Source organism: Zingiber officinale, chromosome 1A, assembly GCF_018446385.1.
Source record: "Zingiber officinale cultivar Zhangliang chromosome 1A, Zo_v1.1, whole genome shotgun sequence".
NCBI classification, from domain to species: domain Eukaryota; kingdom Viridiplantae; phylum Streptophyta; class Magnoliopsida; order Zingiberales; family Zingiberaceae; genus Zingiber; species Zingiber officinale.
This window is the reverse complement of record NC_055987.1, coordinates 90,431,804-90,444,351: the sequence shown is the minus strand read 5'-3', so window position 1 is coordinate 90,444,351 and position 12,548 is coordinate 90,431,804. Positions and strand designations below refer to the sequence as shown.

General features: G+C 38.0%; 1 protein-coding gene across 1 annotated transcript; it reads left to right on the top strand.

Annotated features, from left to right (window-relative positions):
• Positions 1–7,291: 7,291 nt before the first annotated feature.
• LOC122006521 (protein SIEVE ELEMENT OCCLUSION A-like) lies at positions 7,292–8,467 on the top strand. The gene is made up of 2 exons (XM_042562060.1): positions 7,292–7,623; positions 7,716–8,467. The coding sequence occupies exons 1-2, from the start codon at positions 7,327–7,329 to the stop codon at positions 8,364–8,366; spliced, it is 948 nt and encodes a 315-aa protein (XP_042417994.1). The 5' UTR covers positions 7,292–7,326; the 3' UTR covers positions 8,367–8,467.
• Positions 8,468–12,548: the final 4,081 nt, after the last annotated feature.

The following is a 12,548-nucleotide window of genomic DNA, read 5'->3' as shown; positions in this document are numbered from 1 at the left end:
AGCCGGCAGAGATACCTCCCCGTCATCGTGTACCGGGAGTTGAGAGCATTGAGCTCCCCCATTTATGATTTGGGGTCACAGGACAGGAGTACTCCGACAGCATCCCGTCCACTCGGTCACTCATCAGGAGTAGTGACGACAGAGTGCACGGTTGTCACAACCCTACCCACTCGGTCTCACCATTTGTGTGTGAGATGACTGACTGGCGTCAGGGGTGACCAGGACGCATCATTAGCATCATATGCATTGATGCATTTATATTTTTATGATTGTGTTTGCTGCATTTGGTTGTTGCATTTTTGGTTGGATACATACTTTTGACCTGCATACAGGATTATTGACACTTTCGGTTTGACGATCCTTTTGTCTGGATAGGAGTTCCTGGTGAGTACAGCTTCCTCAGTTACCTTTCAGTTTTGAGTATTCCCTATATATGATTAGGAAGCTGTATTCCATGTTTGTTGTTGTTAGATATATCTTACTACTCATGTCCATTGGTATTCGCTGAGTTGTTGAACTCACCCCCGTTGATACTATCTTTTTCAGGTACCAGGTTATTTATGGTGTCGCTTGGAGCATCCTGTCTGCTGGTCCCCACGTCACATCAGAAGACTTATCGGTTTCACGTATGTTTTGTTTGTTTTATGTATCAGTTTGTTTAGCTCTGTACTCTGGTTTTATTTTTGGAGAGTTGATGTTGTTGTGTGGTGTTTTGTATTTGTTATTGGTTGTGTAAGCCTAGCCGGCTAGCAGTTTTGTGTTTTGGTTTTGGTACAGCCGAGTGGGCTGCTTTATTTTTAACTGCGTGGTTATGTCAGCCAGAGGCTGAATTTGATATTAACTGCGTGGTGTTTGTTTTCTTTTATTGTTATTATTCCAGCCGCATGTGGCTGAGGTATATAGTGCTTGTAGAAAAGTTTCAGATTGTCCGCCGTACAAGGGAGATGCTGCCGAAATTTCTTCGGACAGAGACTCCTTTGGGGCGTGATACCAACATTCTAATTAATGTATTTGTTGTTCCTTAATTGTAGGAGTGACACCCACTATATCTAATTTTTGGTCGAAGGAATCAACAACCTTTACAGTCACATCAATGGTTGCAAGTGAGACACAATATACTATGTTTGTCGAATCAAACTCTAATTAATTTTGGATAATTAAACTCCTAGTTGTATCTAAAACAAAACTACCTAATGCAGAGGATAAAAAATATCAAGAGTTTTATTCACAGATAAGACTCGCCCTCAAACTTACGTGGATGAATATTTGATCTAGTCATTCTTCCTGATCTAGTTAATTAGTTAGCGGTTAGTCCTTCTGAGCGATCCAACCCTTATAGTAATTGTTGGTGTGGTAGAAGCGGTTTGGATCGCTAGAGGGAAGGAGTGAATAGCAACCTACAAATAAAACCAATCTATTTCTCTTTCTAAAGATGTAGCAAGGACACACATTAATTTTAAAATAATAGAAACATAATAAGAAGAGACTGAATTTACTTGGTTACAATGCTTAGGTTGTTAGTCCAAGACTATGAAAAGCTCCACTATGATCTCCTCATCGGAAATGGCCCAAAGGCGGAAGAAACCTCTTACACCAATTGAGCACAAAAGAAATAATAGACCTAAAAGGAATTGTATTTGAATGTGTTGTTTTTGTTCTTTGAGCTTCAGTCCTATTTATAACCTTCATCTCGATTTGACCATTTGCTGATGTGGCACTCTCTGATTGATAGTAAGCCCCCTGGTCGCTTGCATTTGTCAAAATTTGATCCACGCTAGCAATGGTCCTTGAAGATGTCTCCTTGTTCTCTGGTTGACCATAGGCTCCCTATTCGCCTAGAGGCTTGTTGATGTAGACTCCATCTTGATCCATTCAACAATGGCTACTACTGATGTAGCGATGGCACCTAATCACCCGAAGAGCTTCCGATCACTTGGAAATGGTCAACCTTAGACTTGACTACTTCGCTTTGTCTCAATGGCCTTACATAAGCTCCTCGTCCCTTGGATATACCGAGTCCTTCTGGCTCGATCGCGTGCATCCTTCTTGTTTTGCTAGAGTACTCTTCCGTAGCTCATCATATCTCAGATGCATAGAGAATGTCAGCTCATTTCTCGTGACGTCATTCTCGTTCGCTTGCATCTCCTGTCAAATTTTTATCATCTCTGATCCTTCTTAGTCATCGAGTACCTGTATTTTCTTCTAAGTCCCTGCACACTTAGACATATAGATAAAAACAAAGCAAGACCTAGCTTAATTTATTTGACAACACATCAAAACACAACTAAGGGTTCTAACACCATGCCCCACTTAGAGTTCTGCTATCTTGCCAATTCTCTATTGGATTTCCAACTACAAAGTGTTCGGTTATCTGTGACCCCACTTGGACTTCTCCACTATCAAGTATCTGGTAAACCTTGATATATTTGGCATCTCACTCAACCATTAAACATACTGATCAAATATTGAAACCTAACTCAAACTTGGTTAACCTTGATCCGAGATTGATTGCACTAATATATAGCAGCAACTGAGCATGTGCATGTGTGTGTTCATCGAGCGCTTTAGGGCGCACTTTGAACTTTGGACGTATGCATAGTGGCGAAGAGTTTGAGGAGTCTTTCTTATTGCATAAATGGTCTAATTAGTTGTGATTGGTATGGATCAATAACATGGCATGATCTAGGAAATAGGTGGGCTCGACATGGATCAGTGACATGACTTAATTTGCTTGTCAGATTAAGATGGACACATCAAGTTCATCAAGATGAGAGGACATAAGTTCTCATTTAGATGTCTCAATATGCATGTGTTGTTGAATTCAAAATGGAGGACTCGAATGTATCCAAGTGAAGGGACAAAATCCTCCTTCAAATGAGACTCGATCTAAGTCATTAATTTCAAAATGGATGAATCAAATGTACCTAGGTGAAGGGACAATGTATTCTTTAGATAAGATGTGATCTAAATTGTCCAATTCAAGATGAAAGGATCAAATATAATTGAAGCAAGAGGCTCCTCCAACCCTTCATAGAGTATAAATAGGATTTCCTCTTTGATAATTGTTTCATTCAATTCAGAATACAATCATAAATATTCCATACTTGCATTCTCCAAAGTTTGAGAAGCATGCATCTTTGGTCAAAGATCTTATGATTTGTATTACTATTATCACAAGACAAAAGTCGTTGTATTTTGGAAGATAATTATAGCATTTCGTAAGAACTATCTATTGGACAAATTCATTTAAAGAGATATTGTCCAACTCTAATCTCGACTTTACCTAAATGGTGCTATACAATCTTTTTGCTCGTCCTCAGGTTGCATCACCTTCATTAGCTCCAACACATCTAAGAGATGAGTAGCTTGATAGGAGATGGCCTTAAAATACAACTATTTGTAATTAAGTTGAGTATGGAGAGAATATGTACCCAGCAAAAGGTAGATCTCAATATATGGACAGTCGACCTTTAAGATGGTCATAGATGACATATCAGGGGAGTGAAGGGTGCTTTTAGTCGACTGAGAGTTGATTGGGCAGTTAGCTCAATTGTACGCTTCATCTATGGACATATTATTTTTATTTAAAATTGCAGTTGGTGCTAGTAATCGACTATATAATATAAGAGATATTTGAATTTGTATATTTGCTGATTGAGGTGCCAACACTATGCATCTTAATAGAAATTACATATGTCTAAATGGATCAGAATTAGTCAAATTTCAGAAGAAAAAGAAAAAAAAATTGGTTGAATAAAAAAAAACATTATGGAAGCTAGAAATGTCAACGTGGAACGCGAATCTATTATAGAAAAAGACTGAGCAGCGTTATTTGAGACATTATCTATTGCAAGGCATTAAGAAAGACTTAATGACCATAATGCATACAAAACGATACTTGAAAGAGACAGGTGTAGCTTAGATAGCATAAGTAATAGCTCAAGAAGAAGACTAAAAAAGGAATAACGTACGTAGATGACTTAAAGGAGACCAGCTAATTGATATTTGGAAGGGCAGCTATTTTAATTGAATCATCTAATTTTTTGATCGTCTTAGTCGACCTAGTCAGTTCCGCCAGATTACTAGCCTGGACCCATTCACCCAAAAATTGAATTCACCCCCTAACTAATCTACTTAGCCAGTTCAACTTTAATGATTTGTTAAGTTTGTATAATTCAAAAGCTTTGCATGGTTCACACTGTTTACTCGACCCGACCACTAATGTTAGTGAGTCTGATCCATTCATTTGATCTGCCTTGTACACTTTTGTTCGATTATCGCCTTCTTTTTTTTTAGGGTTGGTTGATATGTCTTGTCTGTCACGTGCACACGATTGATCATCAATCTACACAACCCCAGTGGCCTTTCTATTTTGAGGGACTTATTATTAGTTTGCCATCTTAATTGATGTGCCTCATCTTCTAGTCCATCTATTTTGATCAATTTGATTATCAATTTGCTCAATTTAATTGATATTCTTTATGTTTTCAACCCGATCTAATCGATCATCACAGTAAGTCAATCAACTTGACCAATTTGTCCTGGCCAATTAAGAGGGTCGAATTGATTGGTTTAGTTGGGCTAGTCTTCCAAGCCCACCGGAGTGAACATCTTGATTACATCCACTAGCCCACCCGACTAGAAATTTAGCTCCGAGGCAAGTCAAATCATCATCATACGACAAGTTGGCTCTTGTTGTTATTGAATCGTAATAAAAGAGTTATCATTAGTTTGTACATTTGCTGATTGAGGGTGCCAAATATGCATCTTCTTAAAAATTACGCACAACTAAATTGATCAAAGTTAATTATATTTCAGTAGAAGAAGAAGATAAATAAAATGACGGAATATATTTTAAATTATGGAGGCTAGAAATGTCAACGTGGAACATGAATCGATTCTAGAAAGAGACTTGAGTAACATGATTTGAGACATTAATTATTGTAAGGCATTAAGGAAGACTTAATCATAATGCATATAAAACAATATTTTGAATCGTAATATAAGGGTTAGCATTAGTTTGTACATTTGCTGATTGAAGGTGCCAACAATATGCATCTTCTTAAAAATTACTCACAATTAAATTGATGAAACGTGGAACATGAAAGACATTAATTATTGCAAGGCACTAAGGAAGACTTAATAATAATGCATAAACAATATTTTGAAGAGAGACGTGCATTATATAGCGTAGACGACGAGCGTTTTTCTGACTCAATTGAGATCTAATTAATATTGTATGACTCTAATTAATAGCTAACTAGTCTATAATTTATGACTCAATTTAGAGGTAATTAATTATATTGTATCACCATAACTAATTAACCTTTTCTGACTCATTTGCGAGGTAATTAATATAGTAATTTTTTTAGTTGACATGAAGTATCTAAGTCTTTGGCTCGGCTAATTCTGAGGAAAAATGATATGCTCAAGGAAAAAAATTCAAGTAAACGTTTAAAGATATACACATAAAATGATATGGACCACAAAAAGTGAAATGGTGGATCATGATTTCATGTATTTATCCTTGAACTTTTCCTTGAATTTTTTTTCCTTGAGTATATCATTGCTCAATTCTGAGATGGCCGGTCCGATTCTATAAAATTTGTTTACCGATCACTTAGGTAATTAAATTAGGGAAATTAAATGTACAAGGAGGTTTATTTTAACAGTCAATCTCGGATCTACTGTCCATTATCTAAATTTTGAATTCCAGATGTCTCATTTATCATTGGAGGGTCTAACTACGGTATCCGTCGGTAATTGATATAGTATGACTCTGTAATAACTAGTCTTTCATGTCACCTCTCGGATGATCCTTATAAATAAATAGTCATCGTCGGTGTCCTCACTGCAAGTTTCCTCTCTGCAAGTGTGCTCTTAATCATCTCCCTCTTCAAATCACAATGTCGTCTGCGGCCAGAAAGATCATGCATGTTGTCACCACTGACTTTAACTTTCCCGACGACAACTCCATATTGAACGCCGTCAACGCTACGCACACCCCCGACGGAAGGTTACATGCAATCAAGCCACTGTTATCCGTCGCAGCAAAAATACTGAAAGTACAGTAAATAATCGTGTGTTGTTAGTTGATATGAATTATGCTTTATTTTCCTTTTTGTTCTGACTTAATTGTTGATTATAGCAAACTGGAATTACTCTGGGTCAAGGACTGCAAGAAGACAATATTACTCAAGCAGAAATTGTGGAAACCATCACAGCATTGTTGCCCACAATCCACACCGTCTCTTGCAAGGTAATTAATTAATATGAATGCACACGCATGGGCAAAAGAATTCTCATATTAATAATATACATTTATATATAGCTGGCCTGCGAGTGCTCTGGAGGCGATCAGGATGGTGGAGCGATGAGGATTTTCAAGTCGCTGGGATGTTACGATTGGGATGCGAAGGTGATGATAGCGCTGACAGCATTCGCTATGATGGCCATGGCAAAGACATCTCTATCAGAAACTTTGGCTCCCTTCAACCGGCTGCCGCGAATTACTGAAAATATACAAGTCCTCATCCAAGCAGTAACAAATCTTTCAAAGTGCATCACTGATGTCACTTGTCACTCTGATAACATATCCGATAGCAACCTTTCTCTTGTTGAGTGCAAGTTCGCTTTCCCTATTGCTGCCTACTGGATCATTAGAAGTCTCGTTGCCTGTTCCAGTCACTTTACTTCCTTAACGGATGACCAGTGAGTGGGAGTGCACAACATTGATTCCAGCGTGCTTCCTTGCAGAGCAGGGAATTAAGCGCCCAACATTCTGATTAATTTACTTGCTGTTTCTTGATTGCAGGAACGACGCCCACTATATCTCATTTTTGGTCGGAGGAATCAACAACCTTTACAGTCACATCAATGACCGCATGCAAGAAATTAGTGAGACACAATATACTACATTTAATTTGTCGATCAAACTCTAATTAATTTTGGCTAACTGAACTCCGAGCGGTATCTAAAGTAAACTACATGATATATGCAGAGAAGCAGATATATCAACAGTCCTATTTACAAATAACGATTCTCTTTGAGATCGAGCAACATACTAACTTACGAATTTTGGAGGGAATACACAACTCCAAGGATGCCAAGCCCCTAGTCCATCGTCAGAAGGGGAGGGTAACTCTCCAGGAGGTGCTTACGAAGAAGATTGTCATGTTGTACGTCTCGGATCTCAGTATCATTACAAAATCCGAGGAGCTGTCGATGTTGAAGGCGAGATACATTGACATGTGCTCTGTAAAACAACAATCTCATCAACATCACGAGATTGTTTGGCTACCTATCATAGACAATTTTACTGAAGCCATGAAGCGGACATTTCATGACTTGGTGGCCGACATGCCTTGGTACACGCTAAACCCATTGTGTCTTAAACAAGAAGCAAAACAATACATCAAAGAGAAGTGGATGTATGAAAAGAAGGCGTCGTTGGTGGTGCTACACCAAGGGAAGGTTGTGTGCCACGACGCCTTCCACCTGGTGCGTATTTGGAAAAAACTCGACTTCTCCTTCACCGCCGAAGAAGCAAATAATCTTTGGAGTAACGTTTCATGGAAGCTCAATTTATTTGAAGATCATTTTGATGCCACTACCAAGGAATGGGTATGCGAATCACGAACTAGTACTACTCTTTAATTATTTTGCAAGATAGTGCAGCGTATATATTTTAATATTGAGAGAAATTGATTGTACAGGTGAAGAAAAATAATGGCATTTGTCTATACGGAGGGAAGGACATCGAATGGATAAAAAAATTTACCACAGAATTAAAGCGTGTCTCAGAGCTTAGCAAAACGCAACTAAAGATAGTGTACATTGGGAAGCATGTGAAGGAGGTGATGAATAAGGCCAGAGTTGAAAAATACAATGTGGATTGTTGGGATGAGGCCAAGATTTGCAAATTCTGGGAACACCTTGAGAGTATGTGGCATTGCAAGATGCAATACCAAGGCAACACCAGCAATAATGATGTCCTCTTGCAGGAACTTATGAGGATGATAAGCTTCGGTAACAGTGAGGAGGGGTGGGCAATATTTAGCAAAGGAGCATCATCGAACATTATGAAGGCCCATGGGAAAGAGCTTCTTGAATGCTTTCAAGCATGGGGAACGTCTAATGAAGAATTTTTTATGGAACTGTCAAAAAAGTTCAGTAATATAATACTGCCCGCTGATCATCATTGCATTAGCTTCGTACTCCCAAGAGATGCTGCTAACTTCGAGGAGGAGGTGCTTTGTGTGCAGTGCCAAAAACCAATGGATCGGAGGAGTTTGTGCTCTATCGCTATTGCAAATAATCGGGCAAAGAGTACGTTGAAAACTTTGTTTATTACTAGTCCTTTGTGACGATTGTGAGTATACCTAAATAAAATTGGACATTGTTATGTCCAATCTAGCCGGTGATAGTGTGGTGATGCTTGTTTGAATTGAAAGTTGTTGTCGTTAAGTGTTTGCCCTTTTAATCATTTTCATTAAATAAAATAAATTTCTGGTTTTCCTTGTCAAATTTGTCTAAGATCATTAGATAGTATTTTTTTTTTAAAGAAGATATTAACTAAATAATTAAAATATTAAATAAGTCGAATTTGAAGTCAATAAATAGTGTTGATTATAAAACGGTTCCTTCCTAACCTTATAGTAATCAAAGTAGATGTGAATTCAAGTTAGGAGTCTGATGCAGTCTCTTTCTTATTATTATTTTTATTATTTTTTAAGTTTTAAAGATATTTTTGGTATTTAAGTTATTTTGATAATTTTCTTCTTTTGTATTTTTGAATTTTAAATTTGTTTAAAGATTTTAAGATTATTAGTATGTTAAGATTTTTCCTTTTCGGTTAGGATTTCTTTCATTTCTTTATTGGTTAGAAGTTCGGGTCAATATAAACATCTTGTTATTTAATGTTTAGAATGGAATTTTTTGGTTTAATAATATTTTGATAGTGCTATTTATTTTTCTATTTCCTGGTATTCCTTTTTGAATAAAAAAGTTATAGAATATTGCTTCTGGTATTCATGCGCGAATAAGTAGATTCAATAGCCTGCAAGATAATCATTATCCTACTCGGTGCAGTTGGTAATAGATCTCTAGATCTCATGGATAGATTGTGGTTGTGATTGAGGTCGTGACAACAAGTTCTGACTGAGCAAGCCTTATACCGTGATCGTAGCATCCCAGATGAGGTACTTGAAGATCTACAGAGACAAGTCATGAGTTATCTCAGCATCTAGCACAAGGTCTTGAAGATCTTGAGGTACGTAGTTGAGGTCGTGACAAGCAGGTTCTAGCTGAGGAAGCTTTACACTATAATCGTATTTAAATTTTGATAATTTTTATCTTTTGTATTTTTAAATTTTGGGTCAATTTAGGGATTTTAGGAGTGTGAGTTAGCTATTAAAAAAAAAAATCCCTTTTTGTTAGGAATTCTTTCCTTTCTTTACAAGTTAGAATTTTAGTTTGATATAAGCATCTTGTTAGTTGATAGTTAGGATGAAGTTTTTTTATTTTAATAAAATTTTTGGCAGTGTCATTTATTTTCCTATTTTTTAGTATTTTACTTTAATAACATATTATAATAGATTACTTTCTGTATTCATGTGTGAATCAAAGGATTCAATAGTCCATAGGATAATTACTATCTCATCCGGTATTAAAGTCTGTGTAGAATTATAGTCTTGTTTTTGTATTAGATCGTTTGAGGGTGTTGGATCGATCATAGAGGCTAGGGGATGAATAACTAAGAATTAAAATGACCTTGAATTCATTATTACGGTTAGGTACACTGTAGAAACATAAAACAATAATAAGAAATATTCAAGAAATACAAACACTCAATTTTATAAGATGCAAAACTTTCAATTCCCACTTCACAGTCTATGATTTGTTGGTGAGTGGTGAGTCATTCCATGAATCTCATTATACTTCTCTTTCTTAGATCCTTTCATAGACAAAGAAACCTCTTACACTGCTTCTTACAAGGATAAAGATAATAAGGATAAAGAAGAAAGATTATCAAATACGAAGCTTAAAAAAATAAAGACTATAATAAAAAATAATTCTATGTTGAGTATAATTGCTTTGAGTAATCTCCATGAGTTCCACTTAGTTCCATATTTTTAGGCTTCAATAAAGATTTACTTCAAACTAAAATTATTTTTTTACACAAAAGCGATCAACTCAAACTTAATACAATTAATTGAATCCATCCTTATGGCAAATTTTTGCATTTAAATGAATACTTCGCCCGGTTCAATCCGTGACTAGTGGAATAAATCATGGTATCACTAAACCATCTGGCGACCTTAATCTTCCTTTTCAAATCAACAATTGTCTTATTAAAAAATCATGACTACCTTGTCGACTGAATCCATTCCATTCGATTGTTTTGTTGCTTCAGCTACAAATAGAAATATTATGTTCACCTAAGTCAACTCACATATTAGTCGACTCAAATTAATCTTTACTCAACTAGATCCTCAACTTAATTAGACCAATTCTTAGACTGAGTCTTCATTTAAGTCAATCTACCTAAAACCTAAATTACATGTTCACTCAACTCTCACGACTCACAGGAGCTACCTGTTAATGTGAATCCACTTTTCACATCCAAGTTTTTCTGACTTCATTGACCGGTAATGTGAATTTGGTCTTACTGATGATCTATATTTCCATCTAGGACTTTAGATAGTATTTACATCTGGGATTTTAAAATTGTTGCCACTGAATTTTGGAGGGAGGGGGCATTGGTGTTGTAAGGATCTAGTTGCGCTAAACACGTAGAAAACGTAGCAAAATAATTAATGAGATCCTTTTCAGAAAATCTATATATTAAGTTTGTTAAAGAGAGTTATACCTTTATTGTGTAAACACGAACTCCTGACAGCAAGGATCTTAATATAATCACGTGTCCATACCTCTTTCGGTATCCACACGAACAAGTCTTCTGTCTGACACACGAACTCATGAAGTGGAGAAGAAAACCAACCAAGGTTGTGCTAGCAACCACAAGGGAGGTTTCGGCCAAGATCAAGAAAAGAAGAGGAAGAAGAAGATGACAAGTGATACGGTGCATAAGGGTAGAGTCTAGTCAAGGGGACGTGGCAGTTAGAAGTCAAGGGGGCATGACAGTCAGAAGTCCAAGGACGTGGCAGTCATAAGTCAAGGGAATGTGTCTGTCAGAAGTCAAGGGGGCATGACGATCAGAAGTCAAGGGGGCGTGATGGTCAGAAGGCAAGGTCGGGAATTCAAACAGGATGATCGGTCGGGATACCCAGGTCGAGAGTTCAGCATGGATGCTGGGGCACGATACCCAAGTAGGGAATGTAGAATGGTTGCTAGGTCGATATGTCCAGGTCGGGAAGTTACTGGTCACACTATGCAGGTCAGGATTTACAGATCATGACTTACCAGTCAGACTATGCAGGTCAGGATTTACATATCAGGACTTATCGGTTAGGCTATGTAGGTCAGGATTTACAAATCAGGACTTACCGGTCAGGCTATGCAAGTCAAAATTTACAGATTAGGACTTACAGGTCTGGCTATACTGATCAAGATATGCCGATCATGCTTACAGGTGAGAATATACTGGTCAGGATAGGCAGACTCGGTTATACAGGTCAGGATATACTAGTCTGGATAGATCGGTCGGGATTCCCTGGACGGATCTCCTCGTATGTTACTCAGTTATACCCAGGCTGAGTCCTCAGACGGCTAGTCATCAAGAGTTTCTCCCTTCAGGTCGGTAGTGTAGGACCGTTAGATTCGATAGAGGGGGGGGTGAATATCGATTCGAAAATCTCGAGTTAAAACGCAGCGGAAAAGTAAGGAAGTAAAGAGATGAACACGGTTGATTTTTACTTCGTTCGGAGCCTGTGACGACTCCTACTCGAAGGCCCGTACTCCTTGAGTACTTTCGTTGGGCAATTCACTAGCAATTCGGATAATTACAATTTACGTACAAATATTGCTAATGAAAGAAAAACAAAGCTATACCGACAAATAATGAATTAACAGAAGACCGGAGTGAGTCGTCGGAGCTTTGTGAACGTCGTTGGAGCGCAGAGTAGCAGAGTGATTGAACTCAGAGTTCTCAGAAAACAGATGTCTTGAAGCTCCTGCCTGGGGCTTCTTTTATATGCTGCTCCGGGCGCCTGGATCCCTTCCGGGCGCCTGGAATGTGACGTAACACTCCCAACCAGCATGCTCCAAGTGTCAACGTCGTCCTGGGGATAAAACTTGCCTCCGGGCGCCTGGATCCCTTCCGGGCGCCCGGACTTCCGGGCGCCCAGAACCATCCCGGGCGCCCGGACCCTCACTGTTCCCTACCTGCAAAACAGTGTTAGTCCGAGGCAAAATAAAACCCTGCAGCACAGATTGTAAGCACATTTTTATAGATACGCTAAGTAATAAAAATTAACAACAAGAGTATGACTTAGATTCCGTCTTTCCGAGACCGGAATCTAGTCACGATCTCGACTTAGATATCCGAAATGGATCTAAGCCGGATCGACGCCTAATGTCCCTTCCCG

Bases quoted from the DNA above. Each gene is read 5' to 3' on its own strand.
- LOC122006521 (XM_042562060.1), top strand. From the start codon at position 7,327: ATGAAGCGGACATTTCATGACTTGGTGGCCGACATGCCTTGGTACACG. The intron at 7,624-7,715 runs GTATGCGAATCA...TTGATTGTACAG, and splicing joins ATGCCACTACCAAGGAATGG to GTGAAGAAAAATAATGGCAT.